The sequence below is a fragment of the Amphiura filiformis genome, chromosome 4, assembly GCF_039555335.1.
Source record: "Amphiura filiformis chromosome 4, Afil_fr2py, whole genome shotgun sequence".
Lineage (NCBI taxonomy): Eukaryota > Metazoa > Echinodermata > Ophiuroidea > Amphilepidida > Amphiuridae > Amphiura > Amphiura filiformis.
The window spans coordinates 48902150-48928991 of record NC_092631.1 but is presented as its reverse complement, the minus strand read 5'-3'; the positions used below and the strand labels follow the sequence as shown (position 1 = coordinate 48928991).

General features: G+C 36.5%; 1 protein-coding gene across 1 annotated transcript; it reads left to right on the top strand.

Moving 5' to 3' along the window:
* Positions 1-18071: 18071 nt before the first annotated feature.
* LOC140149848 (kelch-like ECH-associated protein 1) lies at positions 18072-23675 on the top strand. Its single transcript, XM_072171879.1, has 4 exons — positions 18072-18198; positions 21403-22068; positions 22264-22518; positions 22716-23675. Exons 2-4 carry the CDS (start codon positions 21514-21516, stop codon positions 23550-23552), a joined length of 1647 nt encoding a protein of 548 aa, XP_072027980.1. The 5' UTR covers positions 18072-18198; positions 21403-21513; the 3' UTR covers positions 23553-23675.
* The last annotated feature ends 3167 nt before the right edge of the window (positions 23676-26842 follow it).

The window sequence follows — 26842 nt, the reverse complement described above, 5'->3', positions numbered from 1 at the left end:
CAAGCAATAAAAGTAGTCTGATGAAGACAAAATCAGACACCAAAATGAAGATAGAATAAAAGTACATACTTGGGCGCTTCTGTGCGGACATTGTTTGGAAGACGGATTAATCACTATAAACTGTGTTCCAACAATTTGTACTTAGGTTAGAGATCTGTGGGGCCCGAGCTGGGGGGGTCATAGTTGTTTAGTTTGACTGTGTAAAGGAAACCACAACAATATACACGCTTAAAATCAGATGCTATTTGGCACTGAATTATCAGCTATTTTGATTGGTTAGAAAGAGAGCTTTATCATGTATTGAGCCAATCAGAGATATGGTCAGAATAGGCAGTAGGGCTGAAGGAAATTGAGGTTAAAATTGCTGAGAGATATAAAAGCTCTATTTTGATTGGTTAGAAAGAGAGCTATACCATGTGCTGAGCCAATCAGAGATATGGTAAGAATAGTCAGTAGGGCTGAAGGGAATTGAGGTTAAAATTACTGAGAGATCTAAAAGCTCCATTTTGATTGGTTACTCACATGATTATATCATGTAATTAGCCAATTAGGGGCACTGTAAGAAAGGCAGTAGTGTCATGGGGTTAATTGAGATCCTTATTCTGTACATTCATGTTGGTAACTTATTGCCATAAATGCAAAGCAACAAGGTATTTAACACACAATAAAACAAAGCCAAATGCTTGTGATTGTCAGTGTGCTTTTATGTATTATCACAATGAGGTAGAACCAAAGAGTACCAACTCTGCCATGTTTGTGTGTCACTCATGGAGAGCTAAATAGTGTACCTCCGTTTATTTTGCTCTGCGCCCGGTAAACTTAAATTAAAAGTGTGTGGTTTGTAATCTGTGTATAACGTGTTGTGCCAAAAAAGTGAGCGAAGAGCTGCATGCGTAAATCTTTGTAACGCTTTAAGGGATCTAAAATGAGCGTTTATTATGCGTTTCGACAGTATTTTTGTGGGACATGAGAGCACCTCAGACCTATCGATTGCATTCTGAATACTGAAGCATGTCTTTCTGATATCAAATAATTTTCATTTTTGAAAATCACAATATAATACAAATTTTATGACAAATTATAAAAATTTGATATTTTTCAAATTTTTGATATATAACAGTCCTCGGTAAATTATATAAATCTAATGATATATTATTAAAGTGTATGTAGCAGGGAGGAAAAGCCGACGGTCAATTGAAAATTTAGACCTTTCATATTGAAGATATGGATTTTTTTCCCAAAAAGACCTAATTTTTTTTTGTGTTTTTTTTAAAAAAAATAAATTTTCAATTGATCGTCTGCTTTTCATCCCACCTACATACACTTTAAGTATAAATCATCAGATTTATAAATTTTACTTCAAGTACTGTTAAATATCAAAAATATCAATTTTTAATGATTTGCCATAAAATGTGTATTAAATTGTGAATTTCAAAAAATCAAAATTATTTGATATCAGAATGACATTCTTCGTATTCAGAATGCAATTCGATATGTCTGATGTGCTCTAATGTTCCAAAATAAATACTGTCCAAACGTTCATACCCCAGCCCTTAAGCTTATAAACGCCAAATATCATTCTATTTTGGGCTTTAGCGGATATAGTCTGTATACCTTCCTCGAGTCAGTAATTTAGATATTGTTTTGTATTGTATCTCTAAATGTAATGATGAGAAGTATATAGAAGTATACATTTTCAGAAAGGAAATGATGCAAGGAATCCAACTAGCATAACAGATTCCTGCAAAAAGTGACAGTTTTTGAGAAGATCTCAAAATTTGATTTTACTTTACCGACTCGAGGAAGGTATATGGATTATATTTGCGTGAGGAACACTGTTTGCTCTCCATGAGCGACGAACAAATATGGCAAATAGTGTTACACAAAAGGCAGTTTTGAGTCGGTTCTCTTTGGTTATATTCCCGTTGATTATCATCATTTACTGATCAACTATGCAATGCAGCTGTTACAAGAATGCATGACAATCTTGAAATTATTTTAAAAAAGTAGGAAATGTCGTTTTGGGTTATCAGACAAATGGTATTTTGTTACCCTTTTGACCTGACTTTGATCAGCTGATTAATGCTTGACCTGAAATGAGTCAACTGAAAAAAAATAGTACAAGCAGGGTTCGAATTTGGCTGTTTCGCATAGCAGTTTGCTCCACATTTTGAAGTAACTGCCACCCAATTTTGCATTTGTATAGCACTTTTTATAGTGCTTTAGTATATGGAAGTATCCTGATTATGATGAATTAGCCAAAAACTGCTACACACAATTTTTAAACGAATTCGAACCCTGAGTACAAGTGATATAGGGACCTTGCAAAATTGAGTCGGGATGACTCTGAAATGCGCACCTCAGTTGGTCTACATAATCATTATAATGTGTTCTTAACAGGACTTGTATAAACTATGTACATGTATACCCACGTTTCTTTCAACTTTTCAATGGATTCTGATCAAATGGAAGCATATTACCTGCTCAGTTTTCTTAACCTGATTAGTGATGCTAATTATGCTAGGTTTAACCTGATTAGTGATGCTAATTATGCTAGGTTTAACCTGATTAGTGATGCTAATTATGCTAGGTTTAACCTGATTAGTGATGCTAATTATGCTAGGTTTAACCTGATTAGTGATGCTAATTATGCTAGGTTTAACCTGATTAGTGATGCTAATTATGCTAGGTTTCACCTTATGATGTTACATTGAACATATTACATGCACTGGCATATGAATGCAATTGGGCAAATAGCTCTAAAATCAATACAGTTATGAATTGAACCGGACACCTGTCATGTCGAACCACTTGATACCTCCTAAAAAAATGACAGAGGTGACGTTACGGCTGAAATGGATTAATAGTAGAAGTAATCAAACAGCTTTCTTACCTGCTATTTTGAGTTTCTTGCAATACAAAGGCTGCTTGTTTGCATGTAAGATATTAAAGCAAATACTTATTTTAAAAAAACAGGACAAAACAAAACAAACATTATATAGAATTGCAGATTCATACGTACTGGTAATAAAATGAAAGTTATTAAATTAAACTTCATCACTACTTGCTCACCAATGTCATCAAGTGTGACGTCACTTGATCAGGTTGGTCTCTAGCCATTTCCAAGAAAACATCAGAGCTATCAACATCGGCTGACGATGAGGAAGTTCCTTGAAAGCACTCCCGGTAAGCGAAATAAACAAGTAGTGTTGAAATTTAATTTAATTACTTTCATTCAAAAACATTGTTTATTTGGTGGAAAGTCCATGCAAGGTTTGCTGGTGTAACATGAATGATATGGTCATATGTGATGCGATCAAGCAAAATCAGTCGGAACTCGGAAATTTAAATTTTCAGTTTTTTATAGGATAGTAAAAAGCATTTACAAAGCTGTACATGTATTTTGAAAATAAACCATTGAAATAGAACAACCAGTTCCAAAGATATGAGCAATTAAAGAGTTTCCAAAACAACAGGAAACAAAAGGAAAAATTTCCTTTGTTTGGCTATATCTCAAAATCAATATTTTGTTTTTGATTTTGATTTTGTTTGATCGCATCACATATGAGAAGCATAATGCTTTGATTGAGAGTTTAACTGCTTGAAGGCCACCGACGTCTTTGCAGGTGTTATTGGAATTATTTCCATTGTTTTCAGTTCTCTGCATCAACTTTCCATTGTCAGGCTTAATCTTCCATTAAAGTGATATAAGCTTTGTATGAATTTCAACTGGAGAAGCCCATTTTAAAGTACCGTATTCATTCCATTAACTGCCCATGCCCATATAAGCGCCCACCCAGTGACTTTAAAGGAAATTGTGATATTATAAGTTTATTAGCTACCCATGCAAATCTGATGATGGATGAATATCTTGAGTGTTTTTAGTATTGTATAGGCTTAAACAATAAGTGCCCACCAAAAATGACTTTGTTAAGTGCCCTGGGCGGTTAATGGAACGAATACGGTAAGTTGTGAACAGACTGTACCCATTGTAACTGTACACTGGATCTGCTTAACCTTGCCAACTAGGGTTACTTAATTCATTAATTAATTATTACTTAATTAACTATTACTTAATTAAGAGGGTGTGTAGGCCTATTGGTTGTAAGTCAGTGTTTTAAAATCCTACCTTATCATTTGATAGTGCATATGTGATACAATCTGATCTAGTTAGACCAGAATCAGGAATACTGAAATTGAGATACAGTCCAACCTCTCTTATCCGGCCATGATGGGACCAAGCACTGTCCGGATAAGTGAAAAATCTGGATAAGTGAATTACATGTAATTCTGCATTGACTGGCCCAAGTACTGAAATTGTGACAACAAATATTGTTTTAACATGTGGTAATAAACACTAAAAGATGGCTTTAGAGTGCTTTATGCAACACAGATATGCCATGCTAAGCTATATATATATCTAGTGATATAAAAATCTCAACTTTTTTTTAGAAAAGTGGGGGGATGAGGCTGTGGATCACGAAATGCCCTTTTAAGGCAAAGCAAAGCTTAAAATGACATTAATTAGTCTTAAGAAGTTATGACACAAACCTGTTTTCCACTAAATCACTGAATTCCGTTTTCTTTACCGGTAAAAACGGAAAACCTTGGTCTCCACCTGCTGGGCAATAGCAACTCAATTGTCAAAATGGTTAGCTCTGGTCTAATTTGATTAAATCGTGTCACAGTTTGAGATGAAATGAAATGGTTTTGTCACAAAAATGTAATTAATCTGTAATTTATGTGAAATGCTTTTATGAAAACAGTATGGGATTAAATCAGGCGGCGAATGGCATGATCGAACTGGCAACTTGTGAAACCTCCCGGCCGTATGGCATTTTCCATATACTCGGTTAGTTTTGTGGGGTTCATTATCGAACCCCAACGGTTTTAGCATGTATTTATATTATTTATTAACATAGGCCTATTTGTTTGTGATATTTCAAGCGTTTTGAAATTTCAAAATAATCCCATTCAATTACACGGTTGACTATGAAAATTTACTGAATTTAGAGAATGCAAAGCGACCACCACCTGGGATTAAATGGCTCAAAAATGGTCATCTGTTTAATATATATATTCATGCACAACAAACCCATTCAAACTACTTTCTCTTAACTGTTAATTGTTAGCTATTGATGTAGGCCCCCAGGCTTTATCATTGATGTGTTGCCCCAGGCACGTAGCCACACTTTTGTTCATCCGGTGCAAATGAAATTTTCGTCCCGCTCACATTCATTTCTACTTCAATATACTATACTAGATAGACATATTTATATATTCGCCATCCGCATTTTATTTTTAAATTGTCCTGTAATCCTGGGACTACAATCTCCTTTGTATTTCTTGACAGAATAGAAAGTGTTCAGATATATAATCGTCGTTGGGCAGGAAAAACCTTCTATGTTCTTGTGGCCCCTGAACATGTTTAAAACAGAACTGCCAACAGGTTACATAGGAGGTTTTACTTTAAACATGTTCAGGGGCCAATGACACGACGTAATAATACATTCCAAAGTTTATAACTCATCTCCAGCAACTACTCCACCTGCAACCAATGGGCTATTCCAGTTGAAATTCATACACCCCTATGGATGACATGACCTTAATCTTCCACTCAGGGAGTGTAGATTTCAAATGGAATCACCCTTTCAGTAACCCTGTTTGAAATTCACACTGTGTGGAAGATTTAGATCATGTTTTCCATAGGGGTGTAAGCATTTAAACTGGAATAGCCATGTGCCCTTTTTCCCATCATCGTCAATGCTTCCTGTGCATAATCATCCCACTCAGGGAGTGTAGATTTCAAATGGAACCACCCTTTCAGTAACCCTGTTTGAAATTCACACTCTGTGTTGGAGATTTAGATCATGTTTTCCATAGGGGGTGTAGCATTGAAACTGGAATAGCCTTGTGCCCTTTTTCCCCATCATCGACAATGCTTCCTGTGCTGCCCATCTTAGTAACCTCATCAGTCCCACCTTGAATTCAGCGCAGCATTTCAATTGAATGCCCTCATTGTTTTGGTACAAATAATGATGAGTTATGACACGATTTATGACCACTACTGCATTTTTATTACGTTTGTTTTTTATACAATTATATCAGGGCATTGATATTTTATACACAATTTTCTGTTAATATTCAATCTGTACATAATTTTGCACATAACAACGAATGAGGATGAATATGCAACTGTTGTAGTCTGTAGTATCACAAGGTAACCTATTTATATGCAGTGGCTTGTTTTTTTGCGAGCTATGCAGCAACTTCTCTGATGAACGGTGATCTTAATTTTCATTTGTGTGGCAAAATAGCTCTAACTGTTAAAAAAAAATGGGTGTGTGTGATAATAATTGCATATAACACGGCATAATGCATGATGATTATAATGCATTATGATAACAATGTTTGGCTACGTATTGTTGAGATTTCAACATGTGATTACACAAACAATTGGCTATTCCAGTTGAATTCCACACCCCCTATGGAAGACATGATCTTAATCTTACCCACAGGGAGTGTGGATTTCAAATGGGGTTAGCTGATTGAGTGACTCCATTTGAAATCTACGCCCCCTGTGTGGATGATTAAGGTAATGTCTTCTATAGGGTGTATGGATTTCAACTGGAATAGCCTTTGTATAACACATCATACATAGCTATTCACAAGGTTAAGCTTACTATGTGCAGTGGAAGTAGATGCGGTATGTTTCTTACTTGCTTTATAACTCCAGTAACAAAGCATTCTAGACAATACAAATCATTCCTTATTTGTTTCATTTTTACATGACAAACAATTTGAGACAAGTTTCGTTTAAAATCAAAGCATTTTTTATCAGTTTTTGGCCTCTGTGGAGCCAACAATTTACTGCATCCACTTCCCCTACATGTACAGTGAGAATCTGTTGAACCACCTGACTGTGAAGTTGGGATGGTGATGGTCCCAGCGCTAGTTGCCAGTGAAGTGTAAGAGTGCATCAAATCAGATTTGTGTATAGGACTTTTTATAAAAAAATGTTGGTATCGAAAAATAGAGCAGCATTCAGAGATTTTTTAAGCAAAAAAGGTTAACATTTAATTACGACTGTCTTGACACTATAAACAGCAAAACAATTACAATAACACAGTTCATTATTTGTAAGGGTAACAGTTATATTATTTGTATATTTTATTTTGGAGATTGATTTAATTCCAGTATTAACACAAGAAAATATAGTATAACAAATATTTTTGGTAATATTCTAAGTAATTTGGATATTTCTCAACTCTAATCATGTAAATAAAGAGTCTATGAATTATATAGTATGTAAACCTGTATAAATATGGTACTTGCATAATAAGATATGATTTTATATGAACAAACTACGCATTAAGATACATATATAAGTCGCAAATTAATATATTATATTACCCATCATTGTACAAGTGATCAGTGTTTACAATAAAGTGATTAGACTTCCGAGTCTGACCTCGAAATAGCCATGTGAGTAATGCTATGGTAAATATGCCATATTGAGTTGTTATGCATGGGGTCCAAACGAGTGGATATACAAACAAGTATGAGGGCGCATCGTTTTTGCCCTTTCCAAAGCTAAAAGTACGAAATTCAAAAATGCACAAATAAGTTTCATTTAGTAAGATCTCTTGGAGGAAAGCTCAAATTAGTGAATGCAATAAAAATAATTTTAATATATTGCTTGGAGAAACAATTTTAGTGGATGTAATGCCATCTTCTTCTTTTTTTCAAAACTAGGTATAGGGCTGATAAAATTGATATAGCATCCTATTGTAGAATACTTAATGTAGTAGGTGATTTTATGGGCAAATGCGCCCGGCTCCATCATGTCTTGTAGTGGTAATGTGCAGCCAATCTGTATAGCATCCATGTAGTGTATCCATATGACGCAATTATAAACATAAGTAAAACTAGAACTTTTTTCTTTATTTTTGTCCATTTTTGTTGTTGTTTTTTGGGTGTTTTTTTAAAATAATATCATATGTTTGGCATGTAATTGTTCATGACTTTGACAATGTGCTATGATTTTGCCAATGTTGATAATGTTCATGTAACTTCAGATGAGTAGCCTTTCTCTGTTCTAAAGCATTAAACAAAATGTTTTTTGGTTCTTTTTTTTTTGGGGGGGGGGCATTTTTGTATCAAATTGTTGAAAGGTGATAATTAACAATTACTTCTTTTGTGTAATGGAATGATGATGTTGTTGAATAGGATATCATGAATTAATATTGGGCTATTCTACCCTCTATGGAAGACATGACCTTCGTCTTCCACACAGGGAGTGTGAATTTCAAATGAGGTTAACTGATTGGGTGACTACATTTGAAATCTACCCTCCCTGTGTAGGAGATTAAGGTATGTCTTCCATAGGAGGTGTGTGGATTCTCATCAATGGCAGGTACCTGTGCTTGTGTGGTGAGAATTAAAATAGATCCTTGCCATGCGTTTGACAATGAACCACTTAAGTTGTAGTATTGAAATCACCATTTTAAAATGAAAAAGACTTCTTTCTTGTATCATGATCATTTGCAACTTGTCTCCCTTGCTGTGATCGGGACATTTACCCTCCCCAGACTTAAGCTTTGTCCTTCCCCATGTCGGAATGAAAAAACATCACACAATTTTGGGTGCCAGATTTGCCAATGCCAGATTTGCCAATTTTAACCCCCCCCAGATTTCATTCCCCTCATTGCCCCCTTGGAGAAAATTCTTTATGCTGTTTCTCTTCTCTTGTATTACAAAATGTGTCTTTTCTACATTACAAACAGATGCATGGGACATAGATAGAATGGGTAGTGGATAGAATGGGCATTAGATAAAAAAAAAGACCTCTTCAGTGTGTTTCCATTTGCAAACTATTGTCTAGAAAAAGAATTTTGTTTTTCAATACATTGTTGATCCAAACAGCTTTATTGTGTGTGTGTAACGCCACAAGCATAGGTACCCATTGAGTGACATTGGATGCTTTAGTGGTAATGTATGTATTCATCAGGGCCAATGACAGTAAATGGGCCCTTCCATTTGAAAACCACACTCCCCTTGAGGAAGATTTTGGAATTCCAACCAAATTCCAGATCCAACAATTTTTTTTCCAAAAACAGTAGAAAAGGTTTGGAAGATTTTGGAATTCCAACCAAATCGAGACAGAATTGTGTGAATTTCGACTGGCGTTACACATTTTTAACCAGTTTAAGCTGAATTGAAACATAAAATGCACAAAAAGCCACCTGGATTGACCACTATAGGTCAACTAGTATTGAGATATCTTCCACAGGGGGTGTAGATTTTAAATGGAATAGTCCTATTCTGAACAGAAACTATTTTCAGTGTAACGGTTCTTGACTAACAGACAGGGTTGCCAAACCCCCGATTTGGTAGCCCAATTGGGCGACTTTTGAAGATTTTTCCCGCGACTTTTGACAATGTCCTGTCCCATAGAAACCAATGGTTAAGAAAAAATTTGGGGGACTTTTCAACATTGGCTCCCGCGACTTCCGACAGTTTCCTGTCCCATAGAAGCCAATGGTAAAGAGAAAAATTGGGTGACTTTTCGGTTATTTGACCCGCGATTCGGGCTGAAATCTTTTGGCAACCCTGCTAACAGATGATTTATATCCAAAGGTAAATATAGATCATACAGAGTAAATGTATTGGGGCTCGTACATGTTACCATGGTTTCTTGCGAATGTTAAATTTTATATATATAGTATGAAATGAATATAAAGTATTGAATATGAAATTGTGTACAAAACACTGGTTATTATAATTATGTAACATTGCAGGCTTGTCTGATAGCAAACCCTAAGGGTAGTATGATTGTGTGATTAATTTCAAATTTTTAAATATTAAGATATTAAGAAAATATCATGTGAATTACCTTGATTTTTTGTATATAATAGACACAACTCGCAAGAGCTTTATTTGATTATTGCAAGTCTTATTAAAATGAAATTATTACTGTTTTATTTTTTATAATGGATGCATAGAGGTAGGGTTAACTAATATAGCAAATGATAGCAACACGCAAGGTCAGGCGGCAAGTCTGAAACAATTGATTACTGGTATTTTTTATTATAATTTCTTCCGTTTTGTTATTGTTTTTCATTATTCTTCCATATTTGAATATTTTGTTTGGGATGTTAATGTTTTGGAAGGACAAGCACAAAATTGATATTTGAGATTTTCTATAGGGCGGGTGGGGGCTTTATGGAATTTGGTGGGGAAGGTGAGGCAAAACTATACTTAGTTCTGCTTATAGACGAATCCAATTTCACACATTCCTACACCTCAATGGCAGCCATAGCTGGGTCCCCGTCGGTTCCATCTCACCTAAAATGTGAAATGTTATGCGGCCTTGGAGGGTATTTTAAACTGCATTCTATCACCTGTGTTACACATAGACAAAAGAATGATGACAGTTTACAACACAAAAGAATCTAACATCAAATTTTTATCCACACAATTGGGCAGTCGCAACACCGGTTTGATGCTGCGGGGACCCAGTAATGGCCGACCAAATCCTGACCATGACTTGGCTCATTGGATTCGGCTTCATACTTGGCCTAAATTAGCCAGGTTTTTGTTACTGCATAGTTCATACATCAATTAAGTCCCATCATTACACTCATGAAAATTCACAAAAGCGCGCATCAGCATGCACTATGCGTAGGTAGGTGCTACACCCAGCTGTGCACTAGCCATTCTAATGAACCAAAATATTGTACCTATTATAAGCCAAACAAAGTATGAACTCATTCCAGACTTTCATCTGACATGTGAAATAATTGCAGCATACTTTCGTCACATTTTATAGATGGCAGCATTAGCGCCAATCCGGTTTGAAATGTGGGGGATGCTATCGGCCATGATTGTCAAAAAGTGGCTGAAAAGAACAAAAATGGGTCATTTACCAAAGCGGGGGGGGCACAGCTCCTGTGTCCCCCGGATTGATTCCCATGGATGAATATTGCTCCATTTGTTATTATTTATAAATATCAATCCTAACCCTTTTTAACTCACTTCTTACTCTAATCATTGCTATCAAATAATATGAATCGGCAAACTATAATAGCTTATAAATTATAATAGCTTCACAAAAAGGGCCTTTGAATTAAATGCCCTGCTATCTGAAATTTGCAGTAATAAAGTTATTGTGTATGAAGGTATAAATTTGTACAAATGCATACTTTGATTCAAAAATAGCATACTTGGTTATTCCAGTTGAAATTCATACACCCCCCTATGAAAGACATGACCTGAATCTCCCACACAGGGGGTGTAAATCTCCCACATAGGAAAGTAGGTAGATTTCATATGGTTGGAATTTATGGATTTTAATTGGAATTGCCCATTCACAGCTCAAGGGTTCTTGAATATATAGTGTATACCAACTTAAAAATGCATGATGTATAAATATTCATAAGATAATTTACATAATTGACTATGCAGGTTCACGTTGTAGTACATTAAGTTTATGCTATGTAATGTACATGTCGCATGAAGTAATTATTTGTCAAAGTATTATGCACATCAATTTTTTTTCTAACACAATTTTGATTTTCTTTTCTTGATGCTATAGCTGATACACATGTATGCTCTGTAAAATTTATATATTATAAAAATCAACTTAATTTATTGTATTATTCCATGATGAAAAATCAAATGTGTAACCATACTTATACGAAACAAAATATATGTACTTACAATGATTGTATGATGATAATCAACAAATTAATAAAAAGTTTCAATTCTATCTGGAAGATAGTGCAAGTTGCATTATTTTGTAGTGGCAGTACATACATGTAAGGGTCATTCAAAAAGTTCTGCCTCCATTGTCACATTTCCGCTATCTTACGTGCCAGGATATTGAAATTACCCATGCCTATACTCTTAAATCTTGGCTGCAAAATAAAAGTTATTTGATGCAAATGTGATTTTTGGTTGTTTAGATATGTTGGCTAAAGCAAATATGGATTAGGTACATCGGAAATGATTAAAAACTGAAGCCAAAAGTTTAGTAAGCATCGTACTGTAGCTTTGGATAATCTGCATAAAAATGTTTGTCCAACTGCTTTCTCAGGATAAACATTTTGTTCCTATTTCAGCTCCCTGACATGCCTTGGGACTTCAAAACAAAACAAAATATGTTTTATATGAGAAGAAAACATAAATGGTTCAACAGACACACAAATGTTCATTTGCCAGATTTCAACTAAACCATGTTTTAAGGGTAATTATCAAAAACTGTGCATACGGCTGATTAGATTTTACTTACGAACCAATAAATGCGACTTGAACCAAGAAGTGCTCACCTGATCAAAGTTAACCTGTGGAAAAAGGTCAATATGAAGGATATTATGAACATGTATCGATTTTGTGCAAAAGGGTGCAAAAGACACAATACCCAGTAAACTGTACTATCAGCAAGCAGTAGATATTGATTAAAGGAGTATTTTGTGATCCTGGCATCCCTTTCTGATGACATTTTTCAGTATATATCCACACAAAAACTTATTCCCAAAATTTCAGTTGATTGCTAGTTTGCATTTACATTTGTGAGTTATGCATGATTATGTGTATTACACTGCTCCATAGACAATGTGTTGTAATGTAGCCAGAGGTTTCCAGTGGCATAAAAACCTCAACTTTTTTTAAATAGAAAAGTGTGGGGGGAGGGGGGGGGTGGGAGGCTGTGAATCACAAAATGCCCTTTTAAATTATTTGAGCAAAAATAAAGCAATTGAATCATTTTCAGAAATAAAGCTGTAGTGATTTCCACATTGATGTGGGCAACCTTTTAAATCAAAATTAGCCTTTCTTTTCAGACTGTTTCTGATGTATTCGCTATAACCTACACATCTTTTAAAACAACCAAAAATCATATTTGCATCAAATAACTTATTTTATAGCCAATATTTTAGAGTCATTTCAATATCCCCAGATGTGACGGTGGAGGTAGAACTTTTTTGAAACATCGCAACAACTTCATTATATCACCATGTAGGAAGCATGTATTGATAAGTATTTATCAACATTTTATTGGCATGTTAATTAGCTAACTTGCATAATTAATAAGTATCAAGGTCAAATTTTTCACAAAAATGTAGCTCATCAGCCGAACATCATACAAAGTTCATAGACATGATGCTGATTTGATTTGCCGAGTACCTTTTGGTTTGGACAGAGTTATGCCATTAAAGCCATATTTTAACATTTCCATAAAAAACAGATTATAGTATTTCTTTTCCATAAAATATGTGCTGGTGATAAACAATTTCTAAAAGTTTAAACTGACTTTCAGCACTAAAATTCCATATAACCTTGAATTTTCAATGTGTGGCACACATCTTTATCAGAAGAAATCCCATGATGTTGTGATGGGTGATTGGGTGTAAGCTGAGTGAAAAAAGGGGGTCATTGGGTGGCATATTTGCCTCAAAAAAGGGGGTCTATTGACAGGCAAATGATGCGTACCAATATATGGGAGTGCCCCCCCCCCCGGAAGTTTTCAAAGAGTAGGCCTAGGCCTATATGATTTGTAGAATGAACTTTTGCAAAGCATCAAAGTGTTATTTTTTAGGGGCTGTGCAATAATTATGTGTACCCCCAGGGTGGTGAATTCTCAAAATGGTCTGCCAAAATTGCCTGCCCCCCCCTTTGACGTGCCAAAATTTCTTTGCCCCCCCCAACGCATGCAAGATTTTGGGAACCTGAATTTAATAAAACCTTTTAATATAAATAAATTGCCCCATGCCCGGGATAAATTGTCTTATCATATAATAGAAACCATCAACATCAAGACGCTGACTTCAAAGGGCCACTTCAATATTTAACCATGACTTTGCACATGACTCCCCCCAATGTACGGTATGCGACAACCAGATAATAACAGATATGGTGAATTTGTATGTGAAGCGACAGATCACAGATAAAGATAATGCGAGCGTAGCGAGAGCAAGAAATTGAACATGTTCCTAACGTTTTCATACACCTTTTTAGGGCGTAATATAGAAATGGTGCCCAAAATATCTGTGCCAAAAATTGCTTGCCCCCACCCCCCTTTCGACCTGCCAAAAATCGCTTGCCCCCCCCTGTCGACCTGCCAAAAATGCTCCCCCCCCTTTTGGCCTGCCAAAAAATCTTTGCCTCCCCCCAATAATTCACCACCCAGGGGGTAGGCCTACACATAATTATTGCACCAGCCCTTTATAGATAATGAAAATCGATTGTCTAATCCAGTTCAGTTCAGTTCAGTTCTGGTAATAGTATACCACGAGCTGTCCATAAAGATCTGAATTCATTCAGGGCGCACACCACTAAATAATTGTCCCATTGAAATACGTGTAAAAACACCAGTTTTATTTGCTCGTTTTGAGGCCTTTTCGGCACATTCTGAGAAATTTAAGGATAACCAGTCGATTGCAAATCGATGAAAGTTTAACATATGTTTCAATGTATGGGTAGTCTTCCGTCTCGTTTTCCCGGTAGGAGCCGCGAAACAGCGCCCTCACTGTTTTTGACATGCTCTCATGACTGTAAACCCGTTTCTGCCCATTTTTAATACGCGGACCTATTTTCTCGATAATTATAAAATGCGACTTTTTAGTGATTCAAATTCATGCACAGGCTTTACACTTTTATTTAAGCTATAATTCGCTACTCTTTCTGATTATTAGTCCAAAGAGCAGCCCATTATACCTCAAAAACTTTCTGTATTTTACCGGAACTCAGTAGGGTTGCACAAATGGCGCATTGATTTAGTGGTGTGCTCCTTCAAGGGTTTCTGATGTTCATAAAATTTAATTCTTTTATCTTTTTCTTGAAATATAAAATGTTTTGAGTAAAACGCTCGAAACAGAATTGCTCTGTGACATTCACTTCAAGAGAAATTCCCTTTCAAAGTTACATGGTGGATTCCGAAAATAGGCAAATTTTCAACATTTTGACCATTCATGCTTACTCTTCTATATTTGCATTAAATTCCAATTCTCTAGATAGTTTTTGACCTTCCATCTGATGAAATTCGGTTTTAAATGAGAGTAAATCACGTTTCACAATTGCATGGGTCTACTGTTAATGATTTATAACAATCACCCCCCCCCCCCGCCCATACAAAACCAAGATTTGGCAGCTTTAAACGGCACGCACCGATTTGTCACCTTAAGCCCAAATTGCTTTAAATCCAAGAAATCTTGTTTTCACACAATTTGTGGCAATTTCTTGAACTTTGATGGCCTCTGGTGGAATAATCTTAGCGCAATTTGCATCTAAAACGCATTAAATATATTCACTAACATATAAACTATCTATTTAAATCGAAAAAACTGCAATTTAATCAAAAGCCATTTCAATTTTGGCTGAATCTCTGAAAAGCACGGTTTTACTCCTAGGCCCTTCGAAGGGCGCACACCACTAAATAATTGTCCCATTGAAATACGTGTAAAAACACCAGTTTTATTTGCTCGTTTTGAGGCCTTTTCGGCACATTCTGAGAAATTTAAGGATAACCAGTCGATTGCAAATCGATGAAAGTTTAACATATGTTTCAATGTATGGGTAGTCTTCCGTCTCGTTTTCCCGGTAGGAGCCGCTAAACAGCGCCCTCACTGTTTTTGACATGCTCTCATGACTGTAAACCCGTTTCTGCCCATTTTTTAATACGCGGACCTATTTTCTCGATAATTATAAAAATGCGACTTTTTTAGTGATTCAAATTCATGCACAGGCTTTACACTTTTATTTAAGCTATAATTCGCTACTCTTTCTGATTATTAGTCCAAAGAGCAGCCCATTATACCTCAAAAACTTTCTGTATTTTACCGGAACTCAGTAGGGTTGCACAAATGGCGCATTGATTTAGTGGTGTGCTCCCTTCAAGGGTTTCTGATGTTCATAAAATTTAATTCTTTTATCTTTTTCTTGAAATATAAAATGTTTTGAGTAAAACGCTCGAAACAGAATTGCTCTGTGACATTCACTTCAAGAGAAATTCCCTTTCAAAGTTACATGGTGGATTCCGAAAATAGGCAAATTTTCAACATTTTGACCATTCATGCTTACTCTTCTATATTTGCATTAAATTCCAATTCTCTAGATAGTTTTTGACCTTCCATCTGATGAAATTCGGTTTTAAATGAGAGTAAATCACGTTTCACAATTGCATGGGTCTACTGTTAATGATTTATAACAATCACCCCCCCGCCCATACAAAACCAAGATTTGGCAGCTTTAAACGGCACGCACCGATTTGTCACCTTAAGCCCAAATTGCTTTAAATCCAAGAAATCTTGTTTTCACACAATTTGTGGCAATTTCTTGAACTTTGAAGGCCTCTGGGGAATAATCTTAGCGCAATTTGCATCTAAAACGCATTAAATATATTCACTAACATATAAACTATCTATTTAAATCGAAAAAACTGCAATTTAATCAAAAGCCATTTCAATTTTGGCTGAATCTCTGAAAAGCACGGTTTTTACTCCTAGGCCCTTCGAAGGGCGCACACCACTAAATAATTGTCCCATTGAAATACGTGTAAAAACACCAGTTTTATTTGCTCGTTTTGAGGCCTTTTCGGCACATTCTGAGAAATTTAAGGATAACCAGTCGATTGCAAATCGATGAAAGTTTAACATATGTTTCAATGTATGGGTAGTCTTCCGTCTCGTTTTCCCGGTAGGAGCCGCTAAACAGCGCCCTCACTGTTTTTGACATGCTCTCATGACTGTAAACCCGTTTCTGCCCATTTTTTAATACGCGGACCTATTTTCTCGATAATTATAAAATGCGACTTTTTAGTGATTCAAATTCATGCACAGGCTTTACACTTTTATTTAAGCTATAATTCGCTACTCTTTCTGATTATTAGTCCAAAGAGCAGCCCATTATACCTCAAAACTTTCTGTATTTTACCGGAACTCAGTAGGGTTGCACAAATGGAGCAATGATTTAGTGGTGTGCTCCCTTCAAGGGTTTCTGATGTTCATAAAATTTAATTCTTTTATCTTTTCTTGAAATATAAAATGTTTTGAGTAAAACGCTCGAAACAGAATTGCTCTGTGACATTCACTTCAAGAGAAATTCCTTTCAAAGTTACATGGTGGATTCCGAAAATAGGCAAATTTTCAACATTTTGACCATTCATGCTTACTCTTCTATATTTGCATTAAATTCCAATTCTCTAGATAGTTTTTGACCTTCCATCTGATGAAATTCGGTTTTAAATGAGAGTAAATCACGTTTCACAATTGCATGGGTCTACTGTTAATGATTTATAACAATCACCCCCCCGCCCATACAAAACCAAGATTTGGCAGCTTTAAACGGCACGCACCGATTTGTCACCTTAAGCCCAAATTGCTTTAAATCCAAGAAATCTTGTTTTCACACAATTTGTGGCAATTTCTTGAACTTTGAAGGCCTCTGGGGAATAATCTTAGCGCAATTTGCATCTAAAACGCATTAAATATATTCACTAACATATAAACTATCTATTTAAATCGAAAAACTGCAATTTAATCAAAAGCCATTTCAATTTTGGCTGAATCTCTGAAAAGCACGGTTTTACTCCTAGGCCCTTCGAAGGGCGCACACCACTAAATAATTGTCCCATTGAAATACGTGTAAAAACACCAGTTTTATTTGCTCGTTTTGAGGCCTTTTCGGCACATTCTGAGAAATTTAAGGATAACCAGTCGATTGCAAATCGATGAAAGTTTAACATATGTTTCAATGTATGGGTAGTCTTCCGTCTCGTTTTCCCGGTAGGAGCCGCTAAACAGCGCCCTCACTGTTTTTGACATGCTCTCATGACTGTAAACCCGTTTCTGCCCATTTTTTAATACGCGGACCTATTTTCTCGATAATTATAAAATGCGACTTTTTTAGTGATTCAAATTCATGCACAGGCTTTACACTTTTATTTAAGCTATAATTCGCTACTCTTTCTGATTATTAGTCCAAAGAGCAGCCCATTATACCTCAAAAACTTTCTGTATTTTACCGGAACTCAGTAGGGTTGCACAAATGGCGCATTGATTTAGTGGTGTGCTCCCTTCAATGCAATTCGGGTTAAGTTTAGGTTTAGGTTTATTTTACCCGTAAAATGTACAATAACTACACTTTTACGTTGAAAAAATAAAGTTCATCAAGCTCAGGCGAGGCATTGATTTCAACTTAAAGGTGGGTATAATTGTACTGACTACTGGAGTGATTGTTATTGTAGGCCTAAATTTATTTATTAACATCAAACATCATGGACATATGCAATGCATGGTCATGATGATGGTTATGGTTAAGCTTATTTATCTTGCATGGGCATGATGGCATTATATTACTGTAAAATACTGTAAACCTACAGATATAGAGCATACATTACTTAGACTGCAATGTTGACAAGGTGGAGTTAACAATGCTTATCATGACGCAAATTTCATCCACAAAATGGTGACAAAAGGCTCAAAAGCAAATCGATCAGCAGCCAATCATAGTATACACAAACTGACACTGTGCCTGGGCCCCAGACTGGGGGAGGGGGACCCAAGTTTCATACTTTACACAAGCGCACGACCGGAAAACTTGGAAAAGGTCCTTTTGCTTTTCAGAGAATGTACGCAATCACGTTTTCAATTACCGAGTATTGTTTGGCTTAGCCTTATGTAAGGCGGAAATTATTCGGCTTTTGTTACTGCATGTGTCAATATAGTCCCAACTCATGCTCGCGTTAATTCATGTAAGTGTGCGCTAGTCACGCATTACGCAAATTAATGCACATCTAGCGTAGGCACTGTGCCCATCAGCGTGCACGCCATATCAATACGAAGTGTTTATGAGTCTTTTTATTTTTTCCGCCTTATAATAAAACCGAATAAACTTCAGTTGGTACATTTAGCATACTGTAAATATTTTATTACGTCCGTGGTCTATGTACATGCTGGTGGTCAGCGATGGAATCGAAGTGGTAATTTAAAGTCTCCTGCCCTTCTACGTGCCGACGACCAATGGGTCGTCCATCTTGTTGTCAAGACCGTTGATCAGCCAATCAGCGTGATTGTTTATCTCTAAGTTATACGCTCGTTTACGCCACAGAAGTAATAAAAAATTAACTTTAAATTGATTGTAGTGTCATACTGTCTTTGTATTTTTTATTTGCATCAGGACCATCACCCAAACATTAGGCTACCATAATGAAAGTTGATTTTGAGTTTCCCGTCACCTGCCCTCACTTCATTTTCTGACCCTCACTTAAATTTATTATTGTGATTTGCCAAAAATAACAATCAAAAATTGGTTATATTTGCAAAAAATGATGAATATCCATACATTTTTAGTGGAAAAATCAAAATCAAAACATCCATTTTGCTACCGACCTTGCAGCCTCTTTTTAGTATACTTTTAAACCTCACTTGGGCTTAACATCCATCTTTGAGTAAGTCAGCAGTAAATAACAACATGTTTTACACTCGCGTTTGATCATATAATGAAAATCGCAAAAATAATGAATAATGAAAAGTTACCTCTCTTGTTTTCAGAAATTATGTGATGGGAAATTCAAGATTGATTGTCAGTAGCCTTAGAAATATTAGGAAAAAAACATGTATTCATGCATTGTAAGGGTGTATTTTTCTCAAAAACCTTTCAGATATCCTGGGGGTAAAATTTGTCACAAAACCACTACAGATAAAATATTCCTGTTTAGGGGTGTTTTTTTGTTCAAGCGCTAATCCAATACCGTTCTAAGGGTACAAAATGTACATGTATACATGTAGGCCCTATATGTTTCGAAAATCTCTGGTCACACATTTCTTGCCTTGTCTTGTCTGGTATGTACAAATCACGCATTGCATTATTTGATACAATTTTCAATTTTCTTTACTGCTGTTGATTTGAAGTTTAAAATTTTCATTTTCTTTACTGCTGCTGATTCAAAGTTTTTAAAAGAATTAAGCCACATCAGGATCGAGCTGTCTTGGTACGTATATATGTATTCCAGTGGTAGCGCATTCCATGCTGGTACCGTCCAGGGATAAAGCGAGAATCTATAACAGTCTTTGTTGCAAAGGATGACATTATAATTCAGTTCATGGATTTGACAAGTAGTGGGCCTGGCTTTTTCCATTCTGTGGGCCTGCCTTTTCCATTCAGTTTTGAAATTTATCCCAGTTCAGGTCACTAACATATATCAGGAAGACTATTTAGTAGAAAAGTTCTTTTTCAGATCCAAGAACTGATACTCACTCAGAAATATTTGATTCCTATCAGGAATCTTGATCACTCTGGTGTTTCTAGATGTTAGAAGATGTTAGTAGAAACACCAGAGTGATAAAGATTCCTGATAGGAATAGAGAGTTCCCGTGTTTTGGGTTACCCGCCATCTTGGAGGGAAACCTAAACTCCGTTTACAATTTTCAGAATACCAACACTCGCGGAATAATTAGCAAATGTTATTTTGTAGAATGTAGCACCAATAGGGTCATTGACCAAATCAAAGGAATGAGGAATACGGCGGTGCGAATCACGTTATAAACACTATTGTAGTCCGTTCCGCTTGAAAACACGGGAACTCTCTATTGAAATATTTCTGAGTGAGTATCATTTTTGAAGCTGAAAAAGAACTTTTCTCCTCAATTGAACTATGAGCGATCCTGATGAATTTCAGAATTTGTTTCAAAAGATATCAGAAACACTGCTGGTGCATCTATTGTCATTCTTCACAAATCTGCCTGCCTAAATCGGATGTTTATCTTTGTGGTCATTGATCGTTGTGAAGTTGTTGTACATGTATGCTCTGTCACTGTCTGTGCACGCATGCAAAAAACAAAAGTCACACAGTGTGAGTACAGTGTGTATGCACATGTAGTTACTTTTACAGCAGAATGTGAAATATTTATTTATCTTTTAATCTGTTTTTAAGTGGAAAAAGAGAATCATTATACCTGTATCATGATAAAACAGTAAAAACAATTTTGTATTGTTGTGTAATTGATGCATTCTTTTGATTTCACAAAGGAATACTTGATAAATTTGATGCTATCATTGATTTACATGTCCAGCCCCTAGTAACAGTGGCACAATTGTGATATACCCTTTCGTTGTTAACTTAACATATCTCGAGGTTAAAACAAGCAAAGTGAACAGAACAAATGGCATTTGAGAGCTAAGACTGCGCCCTTGACGTTGATGTAAGCATCATGTCACAACAGTATTTTCTAACTGCCAAAGAGGGTGCTTTTCACTTGCACAATTATTTTTTAGCCAGGCTGTATATGTACACTGCTGAGCAGTGGTGCACTTTAAAAAAGAGGCAGGCCTTCCCAAAATTGATTGATATGCAACTTTTGATGTTAATTATCTTACATTTTGTAAATATTTATTTTGTTTCTCCAGATGGCTGCAACTTCACTAGTTGATCAATATGGCGAAGATCCTGAATATAATCACCATTCTATATCTTTTGATGATCGGGTGAATGTGTCCTGCCTCTAATGAATTATACTGATGAATTGGCCTTTTATCTCAACCAACTGCGAAAGGAAGAGACACTATGCGACATCACCATCATTGTCAATAGCAGATTTATTCCCAGCTCACAAAGCTGTACTTTGTGCCGCCAGTACTTACTTCTCTGCTATGTTTACTAGCGGGTTTCAAGAAGCCAGTCAATCGGAGATCAATATTAAGGGCAGCAGTGCGGCATTTGAACAATTGCTGGATTTTGCGTACACAGGCGTTATAAAAATGAACACCCATTTAATAAGCGATATCATCAGTATGGCAAGTTACATGCAGTTCAACAAAGTGGTACCTCTCTGCTCTGAGTTCCTAAATGTGGCATACGATGAGAAGTTAATCCGTCTTCCGGATGCTTTCAACGTTCTCAACATTGCCACGGCGCATGAGCTCCCTTCATTCCAGAAGCATGCTAAAAAATACTTGGCTAAACATCTAGTAGAGTTTTCTGAGACATCTGTCTTTCTAAAAGATGCTTCTCCTGAATATGTTGAGAGTGTGTTGATTAGAAAGGATCTGATGCAGTGGGCCAAAGAAGAACAGGTAAATATTGACAGCTTATATGCAAGGACATAATTTTATCACACAGCTTCTATTGTGCCATGTTATTTGCATATTTATGAGCTTATTTACAAACATTTGCTACTTACATACCTTTGTGTGGGAGCCACCTTAATTACGAACCACATAATTCTAGTTTTAAAAGTATCTCTTGTCATTTCATGTCACTTTGACCAGATCTTGAGGGCAGTTGTTGCATGGCTTAAACAGGATTGGGACAATCGTAGACTGTATGCAGAAACATTTCTGAGACTAATCCGCCTTGGTCAAGTTCCATTGGCAAATCTGAAGCAACTGATGGATGCTGATATTCAAGCTATTCCTGAGTGCAAGGAGATGATTGAGGAGGTTGAGAAGTGTCTGGCCTTGAAGGAGACAAGCAAGACTCTCTTGTCATACCAGTTTCCACATCTGTTTGCCTCAAGGGGCAGAGTAAGTATCAACTACAGAATTTTGAGTACCGAACCAGTAGTACAGTATAATGCCATACATGCATAGATCAGCAATGACATTCTTATCTTGCAGGTGTTAGACGTATGCAGTGATTATAAAATGCAGTATTTGGGGGAGGGTGCATATTTAACAATATGTATTTAACAATATATATATGTTTTTAATTGTAATTGCAGTGGACATCTGCTGAACGATCTCAATTCTTTGCTGGTCCCTGGGAGCGTGAGAGGAAGTTTGGTACTGAAGATGATAATATTGCAGTCTGTCCCAATGGAGACATTGCAGTAGTGTCATACCATAATAATAGTGTCGGTATGTATAGTAGTGGAGGGTCGTACAAATCCGATCTAGACCTCAGGCAAGGGATGAATCCTAGAGTGGAACCATGTCCTTGGGATGTCACTGTTAATGCTGATGGTATCATCTATGTGACTTGTGATTGCTATGTACTTATGTATACAGCGCAATATGTGTATGAAGGTAGATGGGTAGCCATGTCTCCTGAAAACAAATCCTCTGAGTCTGAATCCGCAGAGCTACATGGTCTGACAATAGATAGAAATGGTCAGCTGCTGGTAGGTAAAGTAAAGAACCCCATGTATATCAGTAAACATAGACAGGATGGCTCTCACATTTCCAGTATCAAGGTTAACATTCGCCCCATCTACATGGCTTCTACATCATATGACACAATTGTCATCAGTGATCATGACAATGTAAGGATAGTAGACAGCATTGGGCAAGTGTTGCATACTCTAAACACTAATAGACAGGTGTCATTCTGGAATCCTTTTGGAGTGAGCTGCTATAATGACATCATATTTGTTTGTAACAGTGACTTGGGAAACACTCATGAGATCTCATGCTTTTCTCTATCTGCTGAATATCTAGGGTCTATTGCTGTTAAAAATAGGTCTTATGGGGTAACTATCATTGCCAAAGATAACTGTAAACTACTAGTGTTATGTGCGGATAAGGTACTTATGTATGTAAACAAATCCTTCACTTTATAAAATACTGTTGCAGATTTGGTCATGTGTTTTAAATGAGCACAATATTCACAGATTCAAGGTGAACTGCCAAAATTAAGCCATAATATGGCCATGTGGCTTGAGGTGGTCATCCAGGGTTGGCAGTTTCTTTGTTTGTTTTTAGAAAAAAAATCAATTTATTTGATTTAAATTTTTTTTTAGATCATTTTTTTTTATTCCAAGAACTTTTTCTCAGATGTTACCAATCAATCGATATTTGGTCCAGCTTTCGACTCATCCGCACCCAAAACGGAAATGCCACGCCGGTGCGCATGATCAACCTTGCGTGACGCTTGGCCTCCTCTGCGAGATTGCCAGCTCCCAGTACGTGTTTAGTTTGTCACACCATAAAAAGTAAACAAAATTATAAAACAAAACAAAGAACAGAAACCAGCTGTGAAGGAGGCTACATAGCGTCGCGATGTTGTTCACTCCAAAATTCAATTCCGGAAACACCAACACTCGGCCATGGAATTTAAATTTGTCAGTATAATTTAACGATAAATCAAGTGAGTAACTTCTACTCTGCAGACTTTGAAACTTGTTTGATTCCACTGTCTGCGATTGAAATGTACACAACAAAAATGACAGCAATCATCAACAACAAATTGAATTCAGGACTTGTTTTTACTCGACCGTGAGACACATTATCAACTGGAAGTGGCGTGGCACCGACCCAAAGAATATTTCCAAGAAATTTTTCAAATCCCATCCCCCAATGTCAAAAAGAAATCTATGCCACTGGTCACTTTCTTGGGTTAACGTTATTACAACTAGTTCATCAGTTCCTGGATCATGACATCCATGAAATGATGAATACAATGTGAGGTCATCGGCTCAGGTGTATCTTTCTATGGTCTACCCTACAGAGTGGACAGTACACTGCATATACTGATATCAAAGTGGGGACAAATTTGGTAGCTGCACTGTGATATCAAAATGGAATGGTCAAGAAATTATTGATTCAATGAAATTTGGTAACTTGAAAAGTTGTAAATTCCATTAGGGTATAAAATTATATCCCCTAGCCATTATTTTCCTGGCCTTACACTTTCAACCCGCCTGAAGGGAGTTAATGGGCAATGTTTGTCGTGCAAAGGTAAGAACAGCACTGCATGGCAGTCTTCAATTTGGAGAGCAGTATGCATGGCTGTATGCCTTTAACTTTTTTGAATCGCATGAAATTTCATTCAATTATGGATCATTCCTGTTTTTACAAGTTTGGTATCATCAGTGAGTTTGGGGAATTTATAAATGTGTTATGTGCATGTGACCCATGGGTGCCTTCCAGGTCATTGACCCTCAGCTTTTAAATGTTTAAAAACAAAACTGAAAAGTATATTTCCAGTTGAAACTATTGCAATTATTTGACAAAGTTGAAAAAGAATGACAAAATTATGTTGCATAATCTGTTAAGAATTGCCTCCTTTTTGTTCAAATTTACAGGAAGACGAGCTGTGTCTAAGGTCACTTCCAGACATACTGCTTACAAGCTGTCATTGCAACATGCAGCAGGTGCCGGTCACACACATATTTACATAATTATATAAATTTCCATATTAGGGGCTGGTAGTTTCTTTGAAAGGGGGGGTCCTAAATATACTGGGGGATCATAAATATTTGGAAAGAAAATGGGGGGGGGGGACAATATTTGATGACCAACTCGAGTCACAAGATGACCACAGATAGTGTGTTTATTTCATTCAAAAAGACTGATTTCAATTAGCCTGTTTAGGGAGGGTAAGGTTGGGGTCATAAAATTGTTGTTGCCGAAATAGGGGGGTCGCAATTTTATTGACGCCGAACTTTTGTAAATTTGGGACCCCCCTTCTGAAGAAAATGCCAGCCCCTTAAAGCTCAGTGATCTCACTGATTATACTGATTATTTCCCATCACGTTTATGTCAATTTTATAGCTTTTGTAGCAAGGTATTGTGCTCAATATGACCCTCAATCAGATTAGTGAAGATTTTGTTGACATGTTTAAACATAATACAAAATTGTTGCAAAAGTAAATGGATTAATTGTTATGTATTATGATAGAAATATTTCAATTACAAAGTATGGGACAAACCGGAGTTAAAGCCAGCACAATTTTAGTGCCCGCTAATTTTAGTAGCCGAGTGTGTGTAAGGAGAGAGATTAAGAGATGAATTTGGCCATGGTGTAGCTACATGTTCTCCCTCCTTACACACAGCTACACTACGGACGAATTCATCTCTTAATCTCCCCAAATCTCCCCACAAGGATGAATTAATCTCTTACTGTTCTCTCAGGTAAAAAAACACAAAATCTTGGTTGTAACTTTTGCATTTTCTGTGATTTCAAAGATTTTTTGTGCTGGTCGGTGACCAATATATTTAAGCTTAGTGCTGGTCGGGAAGACTGTGCCGGATATGGGGACATCCCTCTATCTCTAAGGACCGCTATCTCTAAGGTTCGCTATCACTAACGTGTAAAGTCTATGGAGATCAGAATCCCGCTATCTCTAATAGAGAAAAGGGTTCGCTATCCCTAAAAAAAGGTCCGCTACTTCTAAGGTTCGATATCGCTAATTAAGGTTCGTTAGTTCTAAGGTTCGATATCACTAATTTTAAATAAGGTTCGCTATCACTAATTTAAAATAAGGTTCGCTATCACTAATTTTGAATAAGGTTCGCTATCACTAATTTATTGAAGGTCCGCTATACCTAAGGTTCGCTATCACTAATTTTGTTTAAGATTCGCTATCCCTAATTAATTAAGGTTCGCTATCTCTAAGGTTCGCTATAACTAATTTCGATTAGGGCTCGCTATACCTAAGGTTCGATATCAATAATCTTACTATAAATAGGCGAATGTTGTATGTGTGTATGTGGTTTATGTAAAAGGCTCCGTCAGTTTCGATCCACATGTCGCCAAATTCATACGGGAGATCGAGGAATATACGGGAAATTGCCTCGACTATATTTGGTTGAAATCGGTCAAGAATTGGCTGCAAAAACAGTGAAAATATGGGTAAAAACAGGGTTTTTGTTATGAAAATCAGTTACCAGCCTGCGCGTCACTGCAGCTGGCAGGCAGCGCCGTCGGCGCCATGAGCGTACGCGCGACTACGCCAATGCGCTACAGAACGGCGCAGAGCCACACGACTTATGCAGCCAGAGACCAGTGGACATGATAATACAGAAAGAAGGAAAAATAAATAAAAATTAAAGGACAAAAAGGTACATGGACGGTTCGCGGGATTATGATAAAGATGAACACGTCCGCATACACGCTCTGAGAGGACGT